The 15,190-nt window shown below is 38.4% G+C and overlaps 1 protein-coding gene across 1 annotated transcript; it reads right to left on the reverse strand.

Moving 5' to 3' along the window:
- Positions 1-4,318: 4,318 nt before the first annotated feature.
- On the reverse strand, positions 4,319-7,259 carry LOC137745092 (RING-H2 finger protein ATL74). Its single transcript, XM_088680797.1, has 2 exons — positions 7,209-7,259; positions 4,319-6,582 (listed from the first exon to the last, which is right to left on the reverse strand). Exon 2 carries the CDS (start codon positions 5,188-5,190, stop codon positions 4,582-4,584), a length of 609 nt encoding a protein of 202 aa, XP_088536923.1. The 5' UTR covers positions 5,191-6,582; positions 7,209-7,259; the 3' UTR covers positions 4,319-4,581.
- Between the last annotated feature and the right edge of the window lie 7,931 nt (positions 7,260-15,190).

Here is a 15,190-nt window from a genome sequence, read left to right on the forward strand (position 1 = left end):
GCCGTTGTCCCTTCATTTGAATTCTTCAAAAAGCCACTATTTTAGAGGAAGAAGTTATTTTGGTTTGGGCCAAGTGTTGTGGGTTTCATAAACCTGGGCCTTGAGAACGCGCTAGGGTTTGTCTTGTCCACTTCTTTTATTGGTTAACAAGTGTTACGTTTTGGAACACAATTTGAAATTCACTTGGGACGAGAAAATTTTCGTGATAATGATGAAATGACGATCACAACTCCAAAAGGCTATTTTTACTTATCCGAAATCACTAAGGAAACCCTAAGAATTCATTGTTTCTCCTAAAACTCGTTTAACAACAAACAAATTGTATCAGAGTGACAGTATGTGACAACCCGTCTTGAATTAATATATATTTTATCCTCGAATGTGTAGAAATGATGATTATACCCTCGAGTTGGGCTCGTAACGAAAATGTTACGAATAAATGATTGTGTAATTGGGCTAAGGAAATGGACCAATCACCACACCTCTTACTTTCTTGGAATTTTAGGTTTGTTTTGGGGTCAATTGTTAGCCCTAAACATGCAGCCCAATTAGGGCTTAAGATCCCTTTAATCTATGCCAAATCCAGACCACATTAGGTGGTTCCGACTCGTAGGTGACTTGCGATTATTCGCACAGCCTTCACGTGATCGTAGCACTTGAGCGTACTTATTTGCACCCAGCCCTGTCGTACAGACCATAATAGGTGGTTCTGACTCGTGTGCAGGCATATCTGATGAGATATAGGTTCAGCCGTACAGGTCACGTTAGGTGACTCTGGTTGGCATATCATTTTACATTGATTTATATCACCTGACTTACTTATTTCCATATTGGGACACTTGACATGGCATATATTTGATTTTCACTACTCTCGAGCGTGATTTTTATACACGTATGTATTTTTATTTTTTGGCAAACTATACGAGTTTTACGGTGAGGGGTTATTACTTTTGGAAAGAGAAATGGTTTTGAAAAGCTTTGTTTCTGCCCACTCACATTTTCTGTTTGCGCCCCTCCAGGTTCTAGATAGAAGTGTGTGTTGGTGGCTCACGAGGACTCTACGGCGTTTCTGACAGACATCCATCAAAGTAGGGTTTTCTTTTATACCATGTATAATTAGTACTTAGCCTGTTGGACTGCACCTTGGTACCTACGCTCTAATTATGTGTATCTACACTCTAACACTTCTTCCCACACTTCTTTACTTGTCTTGTGTGCATTGGTTAATTGGTTTTCGATTTCTCACATCTTCATATCACTGTCAGTTCCGCACTGCACACATAGCTACGTCGCCATCACGTGACGGCCAGCATGCCTCGATTTAGGTCGGGGTGTGTCACAGTATTTGACGAATTTTTCGTCGTAAAATTACAATATGTGGTTTTATTCTCAGTCATACATATATAATGAATTTTTCTATGATGTGATTAATTTCACTATTTTTAATGTGTGGATATGTATTTGATATTATTATTGGTGATACTTCAACCTTACAATTAAAGATATGCGGTCAAAAAATTTACTGCACTTTTAAGCAAATACGGTGAGTCGCAACATAAAAGAACTATATTATTGCGGATCATATTTTACTCATATTTATTGTGATCGGTATGAATCTACCAACTTTTTTTTTTGCTCACACAGTACACTCTATTATATGATCCGTATATGTCGCATGATTTTACGTTACATCCACCCCAAAACAAGAAGAAACGAATAAATCGTCCATTTCTTCCCCCTTAGCCCCGACTTTTCACATCAGATCCATAGCCATGCACCTGTCCAATTGATGAAAGGTTTCCCTTCAATTCAATGCAAGTACCTGCCAACTGCTAAGTAGTGGTACTCGACCAAGAGGCACAAATAGTGGGTGGTCCAGGGTTCACTTATTGTTGATACAACGACACCTTGGAAAATGTCGATATTTCTCTCACTTGGTCTTTGGCATAACTTGCAATCATAGAGGACTAGGCTCCACTGTTTTACAGCAGTAACTGAGTCATGCATGCAACTTTCTTAAGTGCATGGACCATTGATTCACGGCTCAAATAAATCCGCGATTAGAGGATTAAGATCACAATAAACCCTAGGTTCTATGAGGGTGATAATTGATTTGTGATACTGTGACTTTGGCATTCTAGTTGAGAAGATATTCGAAGTCTATAACACTCCTATTTGTGTTGGTTTTACTCACATGTTATAGCTCGTGTTTAAAATATCGATATATGGTGGAGATATCGATATGTAAATTTAGAGAAATATCTTCAACGGAAATTTGCAATGGGGTGGAAATATCAACTCATTTAGATTTAGTCGAAATTAGAGAATTTTTTTTCAAAAAAATGTAAAAGTTCAAAATCTAAAATGGATTATGGCATAATTTTTGTAGTTAATCGGTAAATATCGTCGATGTTCATTGATTTTCCTATTTATCGTCAATATAGGGTTAAGTTTGCATTTCACCTCCCCTTTCCGTATCGATCTTTGATTTTTTGGATATTTCATAAATATCGATAATTTCATGGATATTTCACTTTAGCGATTTAGTTGCATGTAAGTTATTCTCAAACAGAAGATGAAGATCCAGAGTAGAGGACAAAAGCTCATAAAACCCTAATTTGGGGAGTGATGCCAAATTGGAATGATATTCTATGCTCATAATACTTCGTCATGTGTTTTAACATATTCATATGACAACACACGATTAGTTTGAAATATTATCACCCTGCGTTCCAGCATGTAAGTTCTTCTTAGAATAATATAAAGATCCTAATTAGCCAAAAAATTTAATTCATAATTCCAGCATGTAAGTTCTTCATAGGTCTTAAATCTTCTCTCTTTATCAATGATAAATAAGAAATTTAATTCATAATTGAAATCTCTTCCAACATCGAGAAGAAACGTAGCGGTAGCGAATCTTATATGCTTAATCCATCACTTATTATTGCCAAGGTGTAAAAGATTAGATCGAAAGAAAGAAATTTTTAGGGAATGAATTCTCTACTTGTCTTGATATTTTTCATTAGAGAGAAGGGACCTAAAGAAAGGGGGAGAACCTCTTGTCCATATAGGACCAGTTCGTACGGATAGAAGTTTTGGTTTAAGTACAAAGATGGAGGATCGATTGGCTTTGAGATAGGCAGTGATGGGAATAAAGTCCGTTCCAACTCACCATCCCATAGCTGTATAATTGGACCATTTACGTTGATGGGATACGGTCTCTAATACAAGAGAACCAGGTAACGGTGTCCTACGCACCGCGGGATGCAAATTATGTGACTCACCGATTAGCCGGGTATGGTTTACAATGTCGGAATTTATCGTTTTGGGTTGAGTCAGGACCACCTCGGCTTATGCAGTGTATTCTGACTGAGTCCGCAGATGAGGTTTAATTGTAGAGAATTTTAACGAAAATTTCCTAGTACTGTTTACTTTAATGAAAAATCATATTTTTACACAAAAAAATCAATAATTGTACTATTCACTTGACCCTTTGTTTTGTTCTTATCGTTAAAACTTAAAGTTTTCAAACTCTTTTTATTAGTTTTCTTTTAATTGTAACGTGCATGTATAGTACCTTTTTCCTTAATTGGGGTTTTCCCATTGGATTTTACTCGGTTAAGATTTTTTTAGAGACCTTCCCATTTACATGTCGTTGATGTAATCGTTGTATTGAATGAAATTCATTTTACTCTCAGAAAAAAAAAAAAAAAAATTGGACCATTTAACTAAAACTTAAACTTCATTTGTCCACAAAGATTAAAAAATATTTGAACTAAACCCAATTAGTTCAAAATAATTTCGAAAAAGGAAAATAATGTTTACATATTTTTTTTAGTGCAGAGTAGTACTTTTTAGCATTTGGATCGCCCAAAATAAATAAAAATTAAAGAACATAAATAAACCAGAGTATGCCAAAAAAAAAAAAAATGGCGCACTAAAATCATTTCCTTCGTATAAAGTATGTGTTACAAATTTTTCATCAAGAAGAGAATTGCATGACACTAAATAATAATCATATAATATAATGTCATTTCGTTATTTGTTCAATGTTCCTCCAATTCAAGAAAAAGTTGGCATAAAGACGCTCCTATCACGTCATCTGTAAATCAATCACAAAGGAATGTGAACCTCCTATATTTTAATCTCATAGACTTGATAATCAATGGTTCACATGCCCTTGTAATTTGGTCTCACCAGACCTTGAGCTGGTGGCCCGTGTATGAAAGCTGCCCTACCTATCGAAGTTTCTCTTCACAAACTTTGATTAAAAATTCAGTGCCAATACATATTTTTCAAAGTTTTAGATGGCTGTGAATTTGCAAATCTTAGTAGACCTTGGTTTTCATTTGATTTTTGATTAATTATCTACTGAAATATACATCTGACCAGCGAAGTACACCAGAAGACATTGTTCATCGTAGTGATCTGATCTCATACTGCTCCATATAATATATAATCTACAAAATAAATAAAAGTAAAAACTCCCATCATTCCCTAATTGCTAATTGGCCTCCACAAAATTAGATCAAGAATTTCATAAAACAATAAAATTTTGTGACTTTCGGCCAATTGGCAAAATTAACTACCCTGCTCGACCACTACCACTACTCTGCCACCTTGCTGGCTGGACTCATTGGCCGGTGACTCCTCCGCCGCCGTAGCTTCTCCACTTGAATCTGCAGCAACGGCAGCTGCTGCAGCGGTGGCGGCAGTGGAACTCGTACTCAGCAGCGAGTGCCGACAATTCGGACACGAGGAGTGCGACAGAAACCACGTGTCTATGCACCTCACATGGAATCCGTGATTGCATTTCGGCAAGACTCGAACTTTTTCTCCGTCTTCGAACTCCGTAAGACAGATTGGGCATTCGGTGGCCGGAATATTCACGCCGGAACCGTACACCGCAATTGGGATTTGCCTCAAATGGCTCTTCTTCAAGCCGGTGGCGGCCAACCGCGCTGCCGCCTGCTCCGGCGTCTCGAGAGAGAACCTATGGCTGCAGCGGAGGGCGCAGCGGACGATCGAGTTGAGACCAAGTGCGCATATCAGAGCACACAGCAAGGCCGCCAATATGATCACCATGTTGGTGTCGAAGTTGGCCTCGTTAATGTAAGAATCGGCGGTTCTGTTCCCATTGGACGACCGCACCGCCGTGTTCAGCGCTGTTCCGAGGAGATGTCGATGCATGGTTGAAGAAATGGAAGAAAGTAAAAAGACCAGAGGAAGTGGAGGGATTTTTGGGAAGAACAGGAAAGGGTTTTTGTTGTTGTTTAAGTCACAGAACTGTTGTGAAGATTCCAGCTAGAAAAGGACATGGAAAGAGCATATTTTTCTTTTGTTTATGTGAGTGGATGTTATCCGAATCAGAGAACCCTTTTTTAGCTGGTCCTGGGCCTCCTGGCTGAGTGGATCGAAGAACAGCTTGACGGACTTACGGATTCGTCACTAAAACTCATACTTGTCCAGAGCCCAGAGAAGAGTAAAAAAGGACCAGAATTCTTCTCCCAATTATGCACATAAGAAAGGTGACACACCCAGCTCAGAGTACAGGAACGGAAGCAATCACACCAACTCACCGGATCCCATCAGAACTATGCAGTTAAGTGATTTTGAGCGAGAATAGTATGAAGACCTGTTGGGAAGCTGTTGGGTTTGCATTCCCTTCTTTTTGTATGGAAAATAGAGGGTATGGGTATGGGGATGTGCAAAATGCCTATCCAGCAGTTTGTAGGGTTTCAAGGGGGTCAAGTCAAGTGGTGTATGGAGATGCGCGTTTAATACTAATGGAAGGGTATAAAGTTGGGCGAAAAGTGAGGAACTTTATCACATCTTTGGCTACGTAATCATGATTAAGGATTTAATAAACCCTGGATTACTTTACCTAATCTGATCTTAGTCACATGTTGTGCAGCTGTAAATAGAGCCAAGTAATTCCTATGTGGCTTCAGCCAATGACGAACTGTTGGATGCATGATCTTGTTCTTAGATGCAGATTCAGGCATGGTGGAAAATTTTGTTGCTAAAATCCCATTCGGTTTTACGTTACTTTTGACATCATAGGGTACAGATGGATAAGTACTGATATATATTTATAGAAAAAAAGGGAAGGAAAAAGAAAAGAAAATCATAAAAAAAAAAAATCTGTCTGCCTTTTCCCTCCTTTTCTGCCTGCAAAGGATACTTCTGCTCACGCATTTGAACTGATGTTGTTATCGTTTTGGAAGGATATATGAACCACTATTCGTTTCAGCCTATTTTTCAAAGGTTACTTTAACCTAAAAGATGGTGATTACTTGCATCACCTAGTTTCTGCAAATATCTAATGTGGAATTTCCACCATCACCTAGATATGTATGCTTGAAATGTTATCATATATAATTCTTTTGGACACAAGCATATCCTCTTAGGTCCATGGTATTAGATTCTCCGCTTCTCTTTTTTTAACTTGTTTTTCTTTTTAAAGAAAAAAATAACCACAGCCAAAAGTAACCAATACACAAGAATTTCATTAATTAGTAAAATAGGAACAATTTTTTTGTTTGGCTAAACAAGGGGGCTAATAGCTCGACAACAAAAAAGCTACCAATAACGTTTAGGGGTGGAAAAAATTCCGGAAAATCCCGAACCGATCCCAAAATTTCGGTATGAGATTCGGGATTGGCTTCTCGATATTTCGGGAATCCCATACCGAACCGAAAATATATAATATTAATTATTATATATATATTATTCTTTTATAATTGATGCTAGTAGTTTCAAATTCATGCTCTGCAACCTGGAATGCCTACACCTTGCATATTTTTCATGTTTTGTTTGATATTCATGTGGATTTTATTATTGATGCTGCCATGGCTGATGATTTTAGAAGGCTTGATTCTTTTGTCTCTCAACATATTGCAAAAAGGGCTTAATTAATTTGAATTTTGACTATGATAAAAACAGTCAGGCATGCCAGTGTTCAATTAAATGGTAGTGTGAATGAAATGAAATTCCTAGTTCATGAATGTGTTCTTGAATTATATATTTGAAGAACAATTCATAATTTCATATTTCAATTTGGGATTCCCGATTTGTCCCAAAATCCCGAAAATATTTCGGGATTCCCGAAAATTTGGTTTGGGATTGGTCTTCAAATTCCCGTCCCGAAAAATTTTGGTTTGGGATTCGGGATACTGGTTTCGGTATGGTATCCCATACCGAACCACCCCTAATAACGTTGCAAGGGCAAGAGATTTCAGAAATATCAAATAATCATAATTGCTTATAAGAAGACGAAGTTTGCTCAAAATATGAGAGAGGCTCAGGTTGGCCAACTCATCAGTACAAAATTTGTCTCACAATAAATATGTCGAATTCCTAATCACAATGTAACATCTCACGACAAGCTTGAATCACTAAGAGAATTATTATAAGTGGCACTATGTGATATCTGTTGGACATCAATTATGAAATTAGACTCCAACAAAGACGCTCAGCCCCAAATTTCAGCGTTGAGAATCTCCACGCCAATATTAATACAAAACCCAACATGCCAAGCTCAAAATAAGTTCTTAATAACACCACATGCTCTAATAAATTTAAGAGGGCCTTTCTTCTACCATCCACAAAGAGTTTAAACCACCATTTTGGAGATAGTTCTTTATGAATAAAAGCAAGGGCTATGGATGTCTTATGAGAGGTAATAATATTTTTTTTAACAAACGATATTATCTACAGTAAGGGGAGGGAAATGGGCTTAGTCTCACAATGGGTTAACAATCATGTGGTTTAAATTCGCCTTTGTCAATAATCGAATCTAAGACCTCTCATTTATAAATAAAGAAAAATATCACTAAACCGTCTAAGTAGCTATAAGAGGTAATAATATTAGCTTGCAACCATTCACAACAATAAGAAAGAATAATAACTTTAGGATCACTAGGGAAGACAAAATCACGCTAAAAATTGTTTTTGCTACGCCAATGCTAAATGAACCAGCAGGTGACACGAGACACAAGAAGCCATTCATATTGATCAAGGACAAGACCCTTCGGAATAATTAAATTATTATGCAGTCCTTTAAAGATATACCCGAAGCCAATAAAAGAAATTATAACATTAAAATTTTGCCATACCCGAAAATGGCAAAATAGGAATAACCTGAGTTTACAACAAAACTACCATAAAAACCTTGGTAATTAATCTCCTTCACACCCTATAACTCTAAATCAAACCCTTTGATGCCTTAATATCTCTCAACTTAATTAGCTCTTCTCCCACAACCCTCTAAAATCCTACTTATAGTAGATAGGGTTACGTTTAAGTATGCATACCAAAATACTAAGAAAATCATGAAAAATCTATCCACTTGAGCAATTACGTTTCACGTTGTTTCACCTTATCTTCGATTCTTTTGGATTTTTTTTTTTTTTTTTTTTTAAAGACATCATAGTGAGCCAATTTTCGCATTATTGATAAAATGTCTCTTTTGCAAGATTTTGTAACTAATTAGTTAAGAGAATTTATTTCATGCACCTGAAGTTCTTAGTTCGATTCCTCTTGTTCTATATATCACTTCAGAATTGTTATGGTTGTGTCAAATACGCATTTGAGTTCAACGGAGTAGAGTTTTCTCCTGTTTTATTACCATCCTCTTTCCTTCTCTTTCCTCACACTTTTCTTTTTGTTCTTCTCTTTATAAGAAAAATTCAAAACAAAATGTTGATGTGACTTAATCATTACCGTTTAAATAGGAGGGTATAGAACTGGAGAGAAATTAAGAGAGAAGAGAATCCTGTTTGTTAAGACTCAAGCCCAAAGGAAGAGCCCAACCCAAAAGACTAGCCTGATAGGTGGGATGACCCTTGTACTTAAAGTACCACTACACAATTTCTTGTGTAGCCGATGTGGGATCATAACATTACACCACCCTTTGGAAGCCGATGCCCATGGCGTCCTTTACTCTAGTGGCTTTCACTCTTAACGGTGACACCTTCTGCGCTACCTTGTTAAGGTAGCCCTTTCCAGGTCACCCATTCTGCAGCATCGGGAACCTAAGCTTTGATACCAATGTTAGGACTTAAGCCCAAGAGAAGAGCCCAACCCAAAAGATTAGCTTGATAAGTGGGAGGACCCCTTGTACTTAAGTACCACTACACAATTTATTGTGTAGCCGATGTGGAATCATAACATTACACCACCCTTCGGAAGCTGACGCCCACGACGACCTTTACTCTGATAACTTTCACTCTTAACGGCAACACCTTTTACGCCACCCCTACTGTAGCCCATGAAGGTTTTCTCAAAACTTACAAAAGGATTTCAAGAACATTTTTCGGGAAGGTATGAAAAAAGGATGTGAAAGATATGGTTGCTACTTGTACGATCTGTCAACAACACAAATATGAGACACTCTCTCCTTCTGGGTTTTTACAACCATTACCAATTCCATCGAAAGTATGGACAAATATTTCTATGGATTTCATAGTCGGTCTCCCTCCTTGTAGAGGCAAAACAGTGATTTGGGTAGTAGTGGATCAATTGTCGAAATATGCACATTTGTTGGCTTTAGCTTATCCCTTCTTAGCTTCAATGATTGCTTAACTCTTTGTTGACAACATTTTCAAGCTACATGGCATGCCTACTTCTATAATTAGTGATCGAGATCCTATTATCTTGAGTAAGTTCTGGAAAGAGTTCTTCACATTACAAGGATCTGCATTATGTTACAGTTCAGGGTATCACCCTGAAACAGATGGCCAAACCAAAGTGATGAATCAATGTCTAGAAACATATCTCAGGTACTTTTGCAGTTTGCAACCAAAGAAATGGGTTATGTGGCTATCTTGGGTTGAATGGAGTTTTAATACTAGTTATCTTACTACTACTAAGCTGACACCTTATGAGATTGTGTATGGTCAACCCCCTCCAATTATTCCCTCTTATGAACCTGGTACTACAAAGGTGGAATCTGTAAAGCAATGTTTGGTGGAGAGAAACAAGATGTTGTCCCTACTCAAATCTAATTTGGAAGCAGCTCAGTGTCGAATGAAGGTCCAATATAATAAAAAGAGAAAAGAAAGGAGTTTTGAGGTAGGTGATTGGGTTTATTTGCGACTAGTGCCTTATTTGCACAACTCTGTAGCTTCTCATTCATTCCATAAGTTGTAGCCTCGCTTCTATGGACCCTTTGAGAATTTGGCAAAAATTGGGACAATAACATACAAATTGAAGTTACCTGACAGTTCTAAATTGTATCCAGTTTTTCATGTATCTTGCTTGAAAAAGCGTTTGGGTAACCAAGTCCTTCCCACGATGCCCTTACCTGTCATCACTGAAGCTGGAATTCTGCAGGATGTTCCGGTTGCAATTTTGGAGATGAGAATGGTTAAAAAGGGTCAAGGGGCTGTCACTGAAATGCTGGTGCATTGGCAAAACCATTCACCAAAGGATGCTACTTGGGAGTCTTATGCAGACTTGAAGACCAAATTCCCAGAAGTTGTCAATTTCTGATGGCTATTACCACAATTGTACTTGTTCTTGTCTTTTGTATTAATAGGTTTTCAAGGGAGGAGTATTGTTAGAGTACTATTAGAATGCCAAATGCAGCATCTTAGTGTGACAGATGTAGGGTTGTGATGATGAAATCACTAGATCAGATTGAGTTGTTAAGGTGGTTAGAAGATTGTTACAGGGAAGCTTAAAGAGTAAGCTAGATAGTTACTATATATAGTAGCAGCTGTAATATTGGTGAGGTTGTTGATGTAATATTCCTTTAGTAAAAACAAGTTACTTACTGTGCAATTGCGAAGACGTAAAGTTGGTATTGTAACACTGTTCGATACCCAATCAACACTCAACACCTCCATGTGATTTGGCTACATTTTCTCTATACCCTACACTTCACCAACATGTCTGCAACAATTTATAAGACTTAAAACAAGTTTCGTCCACAATGGTAAAAGTTTAGAATTGTTAATTGTACATAACAAAAGGGTCTCTTAACCACAAGAATTCATAACCTCTATATTCAAACCTTAACTACAAGATTACACTCAACCATTGCGTGCTGTATTTGAATCGTTTGTCGGTAACATGCTCCCTTGTATATATAACTAGTTTTTCTTTTTTTGTTTTCTGCATGTAAATAATTCACAGATGTGACAGACCGCACTGTTATATTATATGACTACGAGTACGTATTATAAAGATAAAAATTTATACAAAATGAGTAGACCACTATTGAGGCATTATGTATCATTAACATAGTTTTAAAAATTTATGCCTAGTGCCGTTTAGGTTCTGTCTAGGCATTTGGTGGTTGGTTACCGCCCCAGTTAATCTTTAGGTGTTTAACAATTAAGACAGGGCTCATAGACCTGCTTGGCGCCCACCTAGATCACCTAGACCCGCCGATGTTGCTACTCTCACTTATACATAAAATAGATAATTTTTATTTTACATTTTATTTTTTTTAATAAATTAAAAGAGACTTATGAAATACTTAGATGACCACACATTATATGATTGTTCTCATGTTTTTATTATGTTCTAATCTGTTCTAATCTATATATTATTCTATTTGCAATTTATGTATTGCAATGAAATTATGTATTTTTAAATATAAATAGACACTTATTTATATGATATATAACAAATTTATTTAAATCCGTCTAGTCGGCCTAGTCCCCTACCTATTTGCCTAGGTGTTAAACTCCAATCGCTCACCCAACTAACACCTAACATCTTTTAGAACCTTGATCATTAATATAACGTCATGTAAAAAAAAAAAAAATTTATTTATCGTTGTATTTTGTGAGGTCCTTGTGTCATACGATGTATTGTAGGTTAGTGAAGAAGGGGCAGAGTGGGGGTGGGGCCTGGCCTAATCGTTCGCTCGACTAACACCTAACAAATATGGATGCAAGGGCAGAGTGGGGGTGGGGCCTAGCCCGTGATGAACAGGGACACATTTGATGGGCCTTGTTATGTCAGGTGTAGCTTCTGTCTCTCATGGTGGGCCCTATGGGAAATTTGTGCGCGTCTCTCTCTCTTTCATTAGGTTAATGAGTGGTGAGATTTGAAAGTGCATTTGATGGGTTGATGTAAAATGAAGATTTGAACCACTTCATTACCATCCATCATTTAATCTTGTTTGTTAGGGTTAGGTGGGGAAGGGAATGAGAAGTAGTTGGCAGTTGAAACAACTAAAGTAGAAAAGCAGTAAAGCTCAAGTTATGGGAACCTCACCACTCAGCAAACCAGGAACCAAATTTGACAAAAACCCTACTCATCTCCACCTTAGCCTAACTAACATTGTAACTGATTTGGGCCCACCACTGTAGATCTTGGGCTTAGGTAATGATAGTTGGGCCCTAATCTCATGTTCCACAAACATATGTTAGGTCAGTTAGCTAGAACATTGTATGTTGAAAATGAATTCCATATTGATAGGAAAAGGAACCTTGTATGAGCTTATAATTAAGTTGGGTTACTCCCTTTATTGCCAATTGATTTTAAAGTGGAACCCCAACTTTCTTGATGGTATCAAAGCAGGTTGTCCTATGTGTGAAGCCAAACGGCCACACGTGCTCCACGTCACCGTTGTGTTGTCAACACGTTAGACTTGAGAATTCGGCACAAGTATGGGGGCGCATTAAGAATGAATCAGACATTGATGAGAGTAAGAAACTTGCATGGATTTATAAGTAAGTCAGACTAGTTTCTATATTGCCAATTGGTTTTATAGTAGAATCCTGACTTCTTCACTATATACACTTCATTCCATTCAAGTTTAAATTTCTTTTTTGTCATGTAAAAGAAAAAACGCAATTATGATTTTGTTTGGTCGCAAAATGAGCATTTTAGGAACCAAATTCTCATGTTCTTTCAAGAGCTATATAAAATGAGAGGGAATTCATAATCATTTGTGATTGATGTGTATCATATGCCAAATATTGGTCACAGTTGAATATATTAACTGTATACTACTTGTCAAAATTTCAGTATCTGTTTGTATATTATGTTTGGATTGTGGAACAAAAAATAATCATGAAAATTATGGAGGCGACATGTGTACTTTTGGGTAAAAAGGACAAAGTTACCCTCGAGGAACACCGGGATTCCCACATGCATGCAATGGACAATTACGACTCAATCAAGGAAGACTCAAAGGTGATCAAAATGGTATTTATTCAAAACCTTCTCATCACTCCTCATCAAATCCTCACTCAAAAGGTAACTCCCAATTTTTCTATTCAAATTAGGATTAATTGTCAAGTTAATTGCAAGATATTATTTCACATAATATCTTGCAATTACACTCACAATTTGACCATATGTGGCCAACCCTTACTCTCCAAATAGGGCCAATCACTCCCCTATAAATAGTCATGTTTTCCCACTAAAATGCTAGGCCATTCTCTCCCAAAAAATTCATAAACACTCTCTCTCAAATTCTAACTTTAGCATTAGAGATTCTTCAACCCCCACCCCCCCCCCCCCCCCCCCCCGGGTTCATCGTGGGCGCGTGAGGCTTTTGGCTTTAATCTTAGGTGTTATTATTTTGCAGGTGCATTTTCTTCAAAGGAGAAGATGATGAAAATTTAGATCCACAAATTGGTGCTTTCATTAAGAGTTTGATTCACACGCTTGAAGAAGACTTTCGCATTCAAAGTTTCTTATTTCTTGTTCGTTTGTAAATTTTTCATACTTTCTTACTCTTAGAATTTTTTTTTTTTAATTCTTTGAATAGAGGTAAGGGAAAAATACAATGACAAAAAATTTGAAAACCACGACCAACAGAACTTTCTACGCTCAAAGATCCGGATCAAATGATGAAGGATGAGACATAGCCCTACCACGATGATCCACAAGGCTCAACACGATGGCAAGAGGAACAACTTTGCCACCACGGAACACCACCACCATGGCTGCCATGGGGACCACCGTGGTAGTGGGGAATGGGCCAGCTCCATGGCAATGAAACCATCAGGCCACGGCCCAAGAGGGCCAAGCCCTGGAGGCAGCCCAATTTGCTGCCACTTCGGCAACCCAGGCCTAGGAGCAAGCCCAGGCCCACGTTATAGAGCAGTGCCAAGCTCAAGCACGCGCCACACAGCAGCCGGCCCCAGCTGCATTGAGGAGAGATGAAGCCCAGCGCATGCGAGCTTCCGTGGCCCAACCTACGATAACGGTCGACCCGCTCCTGCGACCCGACCAGTTTTCGCGAACCCACTCTTATGGCCTACCAAGCAATCCCAATCGGTCTAATACTGGTTCAACCGTCTCGTCTTCAGATTCTGGATCGACTATTGAACCGAGGGTATTTTCACCCCATTTCTCTGTAGATTATATCCCAACTCAAATGTTGCGACTGGAGTCTATTACACTTCCACTACTCAAGAAGATGTATATCGTCCAAGCTCTTACACCCCAAATGCTGAAGAACACTTGTCTCGACAAGTCATAGAGTTGACAAGTGTCATCGCGCAGTAGATTACCTTGGTGAATCAGCTCTTGTAGCATACTGAGATGCAGCGTGCACTAGACGAGGTGTCCTGAAATAGGACAAGGGCAGACTACAAACCTCTCTAGCAGCATCCTAGCAAGCAGTCACTAGACCAGTCACTAACCGAGCGTTCTGGCAGTGTACACCTCCGATTGGGCCCTTGAGATAATGTATACTCTCATCTTAGTGCGCAGAAGAGTGTACACTCTCTGTTAGGTCCACGGAAGAGCATACATTCACGGTTGGGGCCACACTCCGATAATCAACATGAATAACCTTCCAGGCGAAGTGTTCATTCGTGGCTAGGCCCGCAAAGAGCATCATCCACCTCACATGAGAGTAGGCAACACGATGGATGAAGAGAATCAATCACTTAATCCGGCTTAAGTTCAACTGGCAGCCTGTGAGTAATTCACTCGTCTGCTAGAAACGTACCACATGCACTGTAGCCGCGACATAGACGAGCCAAGCATATGAAAGAGAAGCCTAGACCAACAGGTCACGACCGAGGGTAGTCGGAAGCTTTGCTGCCTTACTAGAGGAAAATTCAAGAAAAAATTAAGAGGCTTCTGATCGAACAATTGCGTTATTTCTAGTGCAATGAAGCTACTGACGAGGCACTCTAACGAGACATGACCAACATAAGCGGGTGAATTTTCATTGATAGGATCGAGCAGACGGGACTATTCTATATAGATT

The sequence above is a fragment of the Pyrus communis genome, chromosome 12 (genome assembly GCF_041283825.1).
Source record: "Pyrus communis isolate YQ-2024b chromosome 12, ASM4128382v1, whole genome shotgun sequence".
NCBI lineage: Eukaryota > Viridiplantae > Streptophyta > Magnoliopsida > Rosales > Rosaceae > Pyrus > Pyrus communis.